The following is a 13051-nucleotide window of genomic DNA, read 5'->3' as shown; positions in this document are numbered from 1 at the left end:
TTCATCAAACAATGTGTATCTATATACAGACACCATGATAATTGATACACATACATAATCCCACCTCTACAGCCCTACTCCTATATGTATATATATAAATTCAAGATACAGAATATATAATAGAATTCATTTATTAAATATATAAATATCATATATTTATATTATAAATTTATCGTAGATTAGATCTAACAAAAAATTCTCATATAAAAATATGGCTTGGGAATAAGGAATACGTAAGCTAATTCTTGAGGTAAATAATTAAAATGTTGTGGGAATGCTTACTGTTGCAGTCCACGAAAATTTCTTATGGATATAGATCTGTAAAATAGAAAATAAATGGGTCTGAGGCTTACTAGATATGGATCCAGTGAGTACCCACCAACGCTCAAGTAAGAGTTAATATGAGAGAATAATATATCAAATTGATTAGGAAGAAGAATATACCTTCATAGATGATTTTATCTCTTTATATAAGATATAGATAATGGTTGGTTATATTAAGTCAACTATATAATTATATAGTTATTATTAACTAGCATAATTATATGATTATATTTCTATTTATAATACATTATTATATGCATTTTCATATTTGGAAATCCTACTAATATTGTTTATCTTCAATTAATATTCTTTTCTTTTATTGAGTAAGTCTTACAGTGGTTGAATTGACTAAATGAATCTCATGGCTAAATCATTAAATATGATTGGACTCATAGGCTATTCAAAAACCTGAGTTATATATATATATATGTTTTGGGAGCTACATCACTTACTTGTAGAAAGGTGGTGAAGGGAAGCAGCGAGAGTAATTAATTAGTTTATTAAAGGATATGGCGATTTTTATAAAAATTAAGAGGTAGAGGTTATCACAAATGCCGAATTGATTGGCTAATTTCGTAACGTAGTTATTGCTAGGCAATATTATCTTTCAAGACCGTCATATGGGTATGTTTACTTAATTTGATTTTGCAGGGCTTTAGTGGTGTAGCTTGTTCAAGTAATATTGTGTTGCCTAATTTTGAGCTTTTTCCTCATAGAGTTAAGAAAATCCACCATATATATGCATGTAAAGATTGTTCTTAATTAACTACATTCTAATGTATTTATTTATATAATTTATAAATTACTGAGAATTTAAAATTATGATATGAGTTTTTTGAGCCAGTCATCGCTAACTATTTTCTCTAGTAGTTACCTTTTTATTTTTCTCTTTCTCTTTTGTTTTTTATGTGTTTTTTCTATAATCTCAAGATTTATATCCTTTTAGAATAAATTTATATTTATCTTCAATTTATTTTTATTGATAAATATGATTTTTGTCACCTAATTTGGTATAATTTAATGTCTTATCTTTTGTGAGAATTTGGTATATTTCCTCTTTGTGAGTATTTGTTGTTTGCTTTGTTATTTAGATAGGAATACAATGATAACAAATATAAATTTTCTCTTCATAATAATATCAGAATTTGATTGCTTCTAGATTGGGTTCATAGAAAACTTGGAGTCAAATAATAGTAAATTACCACCGAGTGAAGCATGTTTCCCGCCGAATGGCCAAATCAAATATTCTGTCAATAAGATTAGCTCATTTAAATTAAGATAATCGCTATTATATTTTATATAAATGACTTATTTTAAATTTTTTTTTATGCAAAATTATAGTAGTATAATTAATAGGATTTAGACAAAAAGTTTCCAACTCTAAAAATATTTAGTGAGTGCTCATAGGTTATTTAATTGATTACCACCAAACCAACATGGCAAACCGGCACATTCTTTGAAAATATGAAATTTAATTTAACATAATCTTTATTCTTGATTTAAATTATTCCATGACTTAAATTTATTTAATACTCACGACCTGTCATTACAAGAAACATGGGATGAATAAAATCCAACAAGAAAATACTACTTGCTGTATCCTAAAATTAAAAATTAATTAATTAACACTTACAAAAAACAATTAATTCAATTAACAGACACTTAGTGCCATGCATATACCAGAGAATTAAGGCTATATAATTTTCTCTAGCGTGCATGTATTATTTAGCATCAAAGTTGTAAAATAAATTCAACACTTCAAAAAAAAAAAAAAAATTATCTTCCGCAAATAGACAGCAATCACTTAGTTCACCTTCCTGCAGTTCAAACGAATTTGTCCTTTGTTTCCTGTCAGTGGTTTTATGTTTCCCATCTTAACCATAGACCTAGCAAAATCGGCAGAGAAAGCTTTGGCATTTGAGCTGTAAGTTTTTACTATACCATCAGTGGAGCCACCATTAAAAAGTTGTTGATCCGAATGAAGAAGACCCTTTTTCTTGATCAAATTGGTGAAGTATGCAGTGTCAAATCGTGCAGGCGTTGGATCAAGAGGAGATAGGGTCGAGTTGCCACCAGTGCGTGGACAAGTTGATCTTCGCTGTTGAGCAAATTTAGGGTCAATATTAGTTTCACTGTAGATTCGGTTCCTGAAGACAAAACATTGTGCAAACCCAATACTGTGGCCACCAGAGAGAGCAACAAGGTCTCTCTCGTTGAGACCTTGGTTTTTGAAGTTGTTAATAAGTGCAGGAAGGTCCATAAATGGAGATGGGATGTCACTGTCTGCTTTTGCCCTGCTAGCCGTAGTTGAGTCTCTCCTCCCAAGTTTCACTTTCCACGTTGGTCCTCCTAACTGCATATTTTTCATATATATTAGCCATCACTAATAGCCATAATTTAAGTTCTATACATGTTTAATTTTCTGCAAGATGCAATAGAGATAAAAGCAATTACCGCAACTACAGAATCGCGAGCTACAACAGCCAAAATGTCTGCGCAGGAGACCACTGGGCGACCACACACTTCGTCCACTGCCTGCTTTATCTGGTCGATAACTTCAAATCCTCTGGCAGAGTTTAAATTAGGGCGAGCATTCTTTTCACTGTCAATAGTGGGTGAAGGATCCAGAAGAATTGATGCATCACAGCCCTGCAAGTATTACCAATAAAAGCCAAATCATTAATAAATTAACTTGATTAATTGTCATGAAATGATCAAATTTAAGTGAGAAATTGGGAAAAGCAGTACATTAACAAAACAGTCGTGGAAATGCAGTCGTAGCAAAGAAGCACCCATCCGTTGTTCTCTGTATACTGCAGCCTCAACGAGTCGTTTAATAGTTGGTAAAGCTTCGGGACACACTCTGTCATGGTAATAAGGAGAAAGTGAAGATGAAGCTACTGTTGCAGCAGCAGCTGCCAATGTAATCAAGGCAGAAAGATAGAAGACGCTGCCACTCGAGGCCATGCTTATTGCTTCGTAATTGATGAATTGTGAACTCTAAAAAACTAATGCGATAGCTAGGTGTACTGAGATTTGGGTGCTTTTTCTGGCTTCATTGTTGGTTTGTATTTATAGATATGGAAAGACAAGAGTTGGGTTTCTTTTCCTTGGACTTGGCCAACTACTAGATGGCTTAGCTTCTGAGAAGCTAAGAGTTGCAAGAAACCTTGGGACTCTGTCGTCTATGGGAAATATTAATCGTAGTGTTAAGGAATTGTTTGATCCGGTCATATACAGACTGTCTAATGTCTGCCTTGATATGTTTATTAATCATTACAACTCTCATTTCTCCATAATAAATTACTCTCGATTATTTTCAATTTGAGAGATTGGAGATAGAAAATTTTTCGCTGGGCAGGTGAGCTATTGTTAGAAGCAGTATCTCATCCACATTGATATGGTCAACAGATTCCTAATACAAATTGATAGTGTCCTTAAGTAATGTATTTGGAAAGATCGCTGCATTATAATTAGATAATATAATACATCACACAAAAGTTGACCTTTTTTTTTTTAGGGAAAACAAAAGGTCCACCAAAATTATAAATTAAAGGAGAAGAGAAATTGTAATATATGCTAATTCAGCTCCATCGGTTAATTGGCTGAATTATTCCGATGGAGTAGGTTGGTCAATACCATTTTCTTGTCCAACAAGTAATTTGTGATCATGGACATTTATGTATTGTTGATTTTTAAGCATGACGGAGTAAAAATATTATTAATAAAAATAATAAAAGAGTATCATCGTGAAAAATTCAAACTCATATAAAAATAAATTTAATAATTATTAAATTAAATATTTATATTTAAATTTATATATTCATTATATTTATTTTAATTAATTTTACATAAATCTACATATAAATTTATGATTTAATGGTTATTAAATTCATTTTTATATAACAGACCAACTAATATTAAATGCCCTATAATAAAAAGGCTATATAATAGTATACATCAACACTGCAATTAAGATTTCTTTTTAAAAAAAAAAAAAAACTGCAATTAAGATGTGATTCAAGCTTTCTGCCCTCTTAATTAGTTCCTATGAGCTGGAACCGCGTATCATTTATTGTTAAATTGTTTAAGTACATGGAAAGTTTGTTGTCGGGTATTAGTTGATTACTTCTCAAGTAACTTCATTCTTGTTCATTACAAATCGTCAAAACCTTGCCATAAAATCTTTATTTCTTTATTTATTTATTTATTTATTTATTTTGTTTTTTACGAGAGGAAGTATCCATACACTACCCGACCAAATTATAAGCAAATTTTTCTGAAGTTAATTATATATGTCCAAAACGTAAACCTGTCTTGCAGAGCTGCTTATTTCTAGTGGCACAACAACGTACAAAGTTTGTGAGAGCACTTTTAAAAAGTTTTAATTGTAAAGTTTTATGCATAACTGGTATTGCTGCATGTTCTTTTATTTTTTTTTAAACGAAAGAAGATAATATACCATAATTAAAAGTCCTTTTTTAGTGATTTTTAGCGTTGAAAAAGGCAGTATCAAAAGTTGTTGGGTAGTTCAATCAGTAGAAAAATTAACCATTAAGGTCTCCAGACATGGGACAATTAGCTTTTAGTAATTCTGCAGATGAAGGATCTATATCGGTTGTTAGGGTACAGAACAGCCTCAGGGTTTTGTTTGTCGATCGTAAAGTTTTCTTTTTGGCTAGAAAAGTTACGTTCTCTCATTTTTGGTTTCCATTGATTTTGTGCTTTCTACATAGGGCGGATACTTCATTATTTGTTATTTCTGGCACTGATGCAATTTTTCTGTTGAAGTATTGAAGATACCATTGTTGCTGATCATTATTGATCAATTTATTGCTAAATTGCAACGTAAATTCATGTTTGCGACATGGATACCTTGCATTATTTTATGGGGATGGAGGTCAATATCAAGGAGAAATTTTATCCTACATTGGTGATTTCATGTGGAATAATATATATAGAATGACAAGTCAATAATAAATAAACAAAGCGTACATATGAGTGGGTTCCATCCAATGGCTAAGTCACGTCTTTTTTGTGTTTTAATTTTTTTTTTTTTTCATTTTTCATTACTTACAAGTCCTATAGATTAATTTAAGACTTAAAAAAATATATATTTTAAAGGATTTGTCCCCTTCTAATTTATTACTCTTGATAATATTAAAGACATATTTTATTGATGTGAAGTCTAATTGTGAATTTTTCAAATATGATCAAAATTAGTGATCTTGTTGATGAAATGGCAAAATAAAGAAGCATATTTCGTATTTATTAACTTATAAACTTATAATTTTAACTCAAGTCTTGCATGTTGCAATTGCTTCTGTTGAAAGGGCTTTTTCCACAATAAAAATTATGAAGGATCCATTACGTAATAGAATTAGAGATAATATATTATAAACTGTTTAATCACATATATTGAAGAAGATAATTTTTATAAAGTTGACAATGAAATTGTTATGCAATTTTATAAAGGTATAAGACTCACAAAGTACAACTGTGATTCTACTTTTATAATTTTAGTCAATGTAAAAAATATTATAGATGTTTGATATTAATTAGTTACTTCATTGAAATTTTTTTTACGCTATAAATCTTTTTACTTTTATGAAAAATAAAAAATTTACCCCTTTATTTAAAATCCTAACTTCACTATTGGCTAAAAAACTATAAATAAAAATAAATAATATAATCGTGTATTATCATTAATATCACATATTCACTTGGAATATTAGCTTATTCTGATCAATGACCTACTACAAAAAAACCAGCATGAAATTAAAATTGCAGGCCCCTATTCCATTCACCACATTCCAAAAAAATTATTCCATGCAACTGTTATATATATAATGAATAGATCTTAATACCCTATCCATCTATTTTTATCAATTATCTAAGTTTTTTCATGGTGATTTAAAATCAATTAAATCACTTAAATTGTAATAAAATACTCTTAATTTGACTAAAATTATTATTTTTCTCATTCAATTAAGAAAAAGAGAGAGAGGTGATAAGATAAATTTTAGTAAATTATAAAAATAATTATTATATTTAATAGATATGAGAATAAAATTGAAAAAAAAATTAATTAATATTACTTAATTTTCTCAAAATAATAAATATTTTGTACAAATCAATTTCTAAAAAATAATAAATAAAAATGATCAATAAAATAATTGGTTATGATGGAATCCACCTTTATAAAAAAACCATAAACAGTTGTACCTATCATAATTGTATTTTTAAAATTTCTCCAACCTTAACCGTGTATATAATTTCGATAGTTCATAGAGAATGGTGAGCAGTGCAAACTAATTATAAAGGCATTGGAATGTGCCACAGCGTAATCAATATCCTTTAAGCATTCCTCAACACAAATTGTATTTTTAATTCTTGTTTTGCTATAAAATGAAAATGGAATTTAAATATTAATTGTGGATTGAATTTTAAATTAAATAAGATGAAAGAGCTTTCTAAAAAAATAATAATAATAATGGTGAGTGGATTTTAAAATAGAAGCATCAAGAGATAAAGAGTTACACAGTGATAAGTTAAAAAGAGGCATTTGAAGTCTCACTTAGTTTAAGATTTATACTATAATTTAGATTTTTTAATTTTTATTTAATTTTGATTTGTTATTTCTAATTTTTTTAGGACTTTAAAATATTATTCCTAATTAGTTTAAGTCTTTTAAATTATTTTCCTATTAGATGAGATTAAGATTTAAATTTTTATAAATATCCGATCTATTTTCATTATGTACAAATTTTCAGATTTATCAAATGCAGGTTTCCTCCTCATAGAGTTGTCGTTGCTTTATTTTATCTTAGACTTTGAATTGAGTATTGTGTTTATCTTAAGGTCTTACTGTCACGACCCAACCTATGGGCCGGACCGACACTAGAATCTGAACCGACATAAAGCCTCCAAGGCCCGTAGTAAACCTTACTGTTCCCAAACTTATGATCAAGCCAATCCAATGCTCTATCTTTCAAAGAGAATGGGAATAGCTTCAATCTTGCTGCATCATCAGACACTCCAGGTTGTTTTTGCATATCACAAATCATAGCAAACTTCTTCAGATGTGTGTGTGGATTTTCAGAAGGATGTCCTCCGAATTGAGAATTTTGAATCATTTGAAGAACTCCAAAATCCATCTTATAACTATTTGCATCAATTCTTGGTCTTGCTATGCTCTCTCTCAAGTCATCAAAACGAGGAAAAGCATGATCCATCATACTTCCCCTGGGTACATTAGCATTTACAACCTCTTCACCTTTGGCTGCATTTTCGTTGTTTCGATCATTTCCAGCATTACCACCACCAATTCTAATTCTTTCATCAGCCATGTCTGCTTCAATTTCAGTTTCTCTCAAAGCTTCTTTCCTTTTTCTAGTTTCTTTCTTGTTGGCTCTACAAAATTTCTCAATTTCAGGATTAAATAGTAAGGATGTGTCACTTGTGCTTCTAGCTCTTCTCATAAAAGATTAAAAGTACCTGAAAAAGAACAAACAAGCACAAAATGAAAATATAACAAAGATAAAACTAAAAACGACTAAAATAATCAAGAATTCAATCTTAAACAAACAACTCCTCGGCAACGGCGCCAAAAACTTGATGTGGCCCAACCGCAAGTGCACGGGTCGTACAAGTAGTATAGAAAAAGATATCGTTCCCACGAGGAGTTGTGTTAATGATTGAATTTTTGATATAAAAAGTTGACTAAATTGAACTATCTTTGAAATTAAAGTAACAAATTGATGGGTATTTGAGTATGAAATCTATATGTGCAAAATAAAAAATCTATCCAAAAATGTATTAATTAAACTAAAATTGCATCAAATTGAAATAAGCAAGTTCAAATATGGCAATATTTAAAATGGCAAGTAATAAAATTCAATTAGAAATTGACAATGATAAAAAGGCGATTCCGGAGTTCGGGATTTCATATTCGAGCTATTTTGGGATTTTTAAATTGGTTATCCAATCTTGTGGAACTTACGGGTTTTAAGGAGATTAATTCTTAAATCCTTTGAATACCCTTTCGAGTGAGACAAAGAGTGCCTTAATCAATCTAATCCTACTTTCGTGGAGTTAGAGTTAATTAAGACCCATTAGGTTCTTTAATTAATCTGTGAATCCTCTTAATCCTTAATCTATTTCTAGATCTAAGTTAATTAAGTCCAATTTCTTGATTATCTATCACAAGGCCTTCTCCTTTCGGTGCCTCAACCATGGATTAAGAACATCACTTAATGGGATCCTACACTAAGCATGTCATTAAGCACACAAGAAATGAATAAAACTCATTAAGACCACAAAATATGGATTACCCAATCAAAATCCACAAAATATCTCAAATATTACAACCCTTACTCCAGAATCTAAATAAACTACTCACTACCCATAATGCTTACAAGATATTCTAAGTTTAAATGGAAATAAAGCTTTAATCTAAGCTAAGAAACAAAAAACTAAACGCTAGAAATGTAGGAAAAATGTAAGAAAAGAAAGAAATCTCCAAATCTGATTGGAAATGGTGTGGAAGGTGAATGTGACCCTTCAGCTGCTGCCCTTTCCTTCCTTTTTTTCTTCCTTGCTTTTCTACTTCCCCCTCCAAAATGGGAAATCGCTATTTATAGCATTTTCTGACATGGAGCCCTAAAATGGTGTGTTTTAGGAGGGATTTTCTAAGGGAATCTTCTGCCAGCTCATTAATGAAACCTTTGTGGGACTGCATAAGTGGACTGCATAAGTTATGCAGTCCCTTATGCGATTTCAGTTCTGGCTCACTTATGCAAAACTGCATGACCAGGTGCATGGGTTATGCACAATTCCATGAGATTGCATAAGGGGGCGTGAATCTGCATAAGCCATGCACTCTCCTTATGCACAATTCGGCAGGTATTGGAACAGTGATTTTCCTCCTTATGCAAATCTGCATGGCTTATGCGGCAAGTTATGCGCAATTTGGCTAATGCATATTTCAACTTTGAAACTTGTTTTTGGCATCTTTGGCTGTAGAAGTCACTCATCAATGGCAAAATTTCTCTTCAGTCCTTCAAAAACACCATTTTTCCTACAAAATAAAGTAAAAATTACAAATTAATCCAAAATTGACAATTATGAAAAACTAACTAAATAACTAATGAAATTAGCTAAAAATGACTAATAATCAAATAAAATGGCTATAAAATTAAACCTAAATGATTATGCAAAATGTATGCATCAGTAATGGATGTAATATTTTAGTTATTTTTGTGGTTTGAACTGGGTTAGTCCCAATTTAATGAATTTATGAGGTTTAATCCATTTCTTGTGTGTTTATTCACATGCTTAATGAAGGGCCCCATTAAGTTATGTTCTTAATCCTTGATTGAAGCACCGAAAGGAGAAAACCAAGTGATAGTTAATCAAGAAATTGGACTTAATTAACTTAGATCTAGAAATAGACTAAGGGTTAAGAGGGTTTTAATAGATTAATTAAAGAACCTAATGGTTCTTGATTAATTTTAACTCCACGAAAGTTAGATTAAGTTAATTAAGGCACTCTTTGTCTCACTCGAAAGAGTTTTAAATTGATTTTAGAATTAATCTCCTTTAAACCCATAAATTTCATAGATTGGGCTAGCTAGGGAAAATCCAAAAATGACTTAAATATGAACCCTTAACTCCAGAATCGTCTTTCATCAATTATTGCTTAGAATTTTACTTTTGAGTGTTTAGTTTAATCTCATTTTATTAATTTTCATTATTATCAATTTCTTTATTTTGCGAATTATTAAATTAGTCATTATTTGAATTTAGTTTTGCATTTTCATACCTTATGCTTCAAATTCCTAAATTTCTTTTATTAATTTGATTAAAATACAATTTTAACATATTTTATTTTACATCAAAAATTCAATCATTAACACAACTCCTTGTGGGAACGATATCTTTTTCTATACTACTTGAACGACCCGTGCACTTGCGGTTGGGACACATCAAAAGATTGTTCTTAATTAACTACATTCTAATGTATTTATTTATATAATTTATAAATTACTGATAATTTAAAATTATGATATGATTTTTTTGAGCCAGTCATCGCTAACTATTTTCACTAGTAGTTACCTTTTTATTTTTCTCTTTCTCTTTTGTTTTTTTATGTGTTTTTTCTATAATCTCAAGATTTATATCCTTTTAGAATAAATTTATATTTATCTTCAATTTATTTTTATTAATAAATATGATTTTTGTCACCTAATTTGGTAAGATTTAATGTCTTATCTTTTGTGAGAATTTGGTATATTTCCTCTTTTTTGTGAGTATTTGTTGTTTGCTTTGTTATTTAGATAGGAATACAATGATAACAAATATAAATTTTCTCTTCATAATAATATCAGAATTTGATTGTTTCTAAATTGGGTTCATAGAAAACTTGGAGTCAAATAATAGTAAATTACCACTGAGTGAAGCATGTTTCCCACCAAATGGCCAAATCAAATATTCTGTCAATAAGATTAGCTCTTTTAAATTAAGATAATCACTATTATATTTTATATAAATGACTTATTTTAAATTTTTTTATGCAAAATTATAGTAGTATAATTAATAGGATTTAGACAAAAAGTTTCCAACTCTAAAAATATTTAGTGAGTGCTCATAGGTTATTTAATTGATTACCACCAAACCAACATGGCAAACCGGCACATTCTTTGAAAATATGAAATTTAATTTAAAATAATCTTTATTCTTGATTTAAATTATTCCATGACTTAAATTTATTTAATACTCACGACCTGTCATTACAAGGAACATGGGATGAATAAAATCCAACAAGAAAATACTACTTGCTGTATCCTAAAATTAAAAATTAATTAATTAACACTTACAAAAAACAATTAATTCAATTAACAGACACTCAGTGCCATGCATATACCAGAGAATTAAGGCTATATAATTTTCTCTAGCGTGCATGTATTATTTAGCATCAAAGTTGTAAAATAAATTCAACACTTCAAAAAAAAAAAATTATCTTCCGCAAATAGACAGCAATCACTTAGTTCACCTTCCTGCAGTTCAAACGAATTTGTCCTTTGTTTCCTGTCAGTGGTTTTATGTTTCCCATCTTAACCATAGACCTAGCAAAATCGGCAGAGAAAGCTTTGGCATTTGAACTGTAAGTTTTTACTATACCATCAGTGGAGCCACCATTAAAAAGTTGTTGATCCGAATGAAGAAGACCCTTTTTCTTGATCAAATTGGTGAAGTATGCAGTGTCAAATCGTGCAGGCGTTGGATCAAGAGGAGATAGGGTCGAGTTGCCACCAATGCGTGGACAAGTTGATCTTCGCTGTTGAGCAAATTTAGGGTCAATATTAGTTTCACTGTAGATTCGGTTCCTGAAGACAAAACATTGTGCAAACCCAATACTGTGGCCACCAGAGAGAGCAACAAGGTCTTTCTCGTTGAGACCTTGGTTTTTGAAGTTGTTAATAAGTGCAGGAAGGTCCATAAATGGAGATGGGATGTCACTGTCTGCTTTTGCCCTGCTAGCCGTAGTTGCGTCTCTCCTCCCAAGTTTCACTTTCCACGTTGGTCCTCCTAACTGCATATTTTTCATATATATTAGCCATCACTAATAGCCATAATTTAAGTTCTGTACATGTTTAATTTTCTGCAAGATGCAATAGAGATAAAAGCAATTACCGCAACTACAGAATCGCGAGCTACAACAGCCAAAATGTCTGCGCAGGAGACCACTGGGCGACCACACACTTCGTCCACTGCCTGCTTTATCTGGTCGATAACTTCAAATCCTCTGGCAGAGTTTAAATTAGGGCGAGCATTCTTTTCACTGTCAATAGTGGGTGAAGGATCCAGAAGAATTGATGCATCACAGCCCTGCAAGTATTACCAATAAAAGCCAAATCATTAATAAATTAACTTGATTAATTGTCATGAAATGATCAAATTTAAGTGAGAAATCGGGAAAAGCAGTACATTAACAAAACAGTCGTGGAAATGCAGTCGTAGCAAAGAAGCACCCATCCGTTGTTCTCTGTATACTGCAGCCTCAACGAGTCGTTTAATAGTTGGTAAAGCTTCGGGACACACTCTGTCATAGTAATAAGGAGAAAGTGAAGATGAAGCTACTGTTGCAGCAGCAGCTGCCAATATAATCAAGGCAGAAAGATAGAAGACGCTGCCACTCGAGGCCATGCTTATTGCTTCGTAATTGATGAATTGTGAACTCTAAAAAACTAATGCGATAGCTAGGTGTACTGAGATTTGGGTGCTTTTTCTGGCTTCATTGTTGGTTTGTATTTATAGATATGGAAAGACAAGAGTTGGGTTTCTTTTCCTTGGACTTGGCCAACTACTAGATGGCTTAGCTTCTGAGAAGCTAAGAGTTGCAAGAAACCTTGGGACTCTGTCGTCTATGGGAAATATTAATCGTAGTGTTAAGGAATTGTTTGATCCGGTCATATACAGACTGTCTAATGTCTGCCTTGATATGTTTATTAATCATTACAACTCTCATTTCTCCATAATAAATTACTCTCGATTATTTTCAATTTGAGAGATTGGAGATAGAAAATTTTTCGCTGGGCAGGTGAGCTATTGTTAGAAGCAGTATCTCATCCACATTGATATGGTCAACAGATTCCTAATACAAATTGATAGTGTCCTTAAGTAATGTATTTGGAAAGATCGCTGCATTATAATTAGATAATATAAT

At 31.0% G+C, this 13051-nt stretch overlaps 2 protein-coding genes across 2 annotated transcripts; both read right to left on the bottom strand.

Moving 5' to 3' along the window:
• Positions 1-1921: 1921 nt before the first annotated feature.
• Positions 1922-3324, bottom strand: LOC131177227 (peroxidase RIP1-like). Its single transcript, XM_058142190.1, has 3 exons — positions 3073-3324; positions 2779-2973; positions 1922-2677 (listed from the first exon to the last, which is right to left on the bottom strand). The coding sequence occupies exons 1-3, from the start codon at positions 3289-3291 to the stop codon at positions 2129-2131; spliced, it is 963 nt and encodes a 320-aa protein (XP_057998173.1). The 5' UTR covers positions 3292-3324; the 3' UTR covers positions 1922-2128.
• Positions 3325-11131: 7807 nt separating this feature from the next.
• On the bottom strand, positions 11132-12693 carry LOC131177228 (peroxidase RIP1-like). The gene is made up of 3 exons (XM_058142191.1): positions 12313-12693; positions 12019-12213; positions 11132-11917 (listed from the first exon to the last, which is right to left on the bottom strand). Exons 1-3 carry the CDS (start codon positions 12529-12531, stop codon positions 11369-11371), a joined length of 963 nt encoding a protein of 320 aa, XP_057998174.1. The 5' UTR covers positions 12532-12693; the 3' UTR covers positions 11132-11368.
• Positions 12694-13051: the final 358 nt, after the last annotated feature.

Source organism: Hevea brasiliensis, unplaced genomic scaffold (genome assembly GCF_030052815.1).
Source record: "Hevea brasiliensis isolate MT/VB/25A 57/8 unplaced genomic scaffold, ASM3005281v1 Scaf369, whole genome shotgun sequence".
Taxonomy (NCBI): domain Eukaryota; kingdom Viridiplantae; phylum Streptophyta; class Magnoliopsida; order Malpighiales; family Euphorbiaceae; genus Hevea; species Hevea brasiliensis.
Note: the sequence above shows the minus strand (reverse complement) of the source record. Positions and strands in the feature narration are given on the sequence as shown.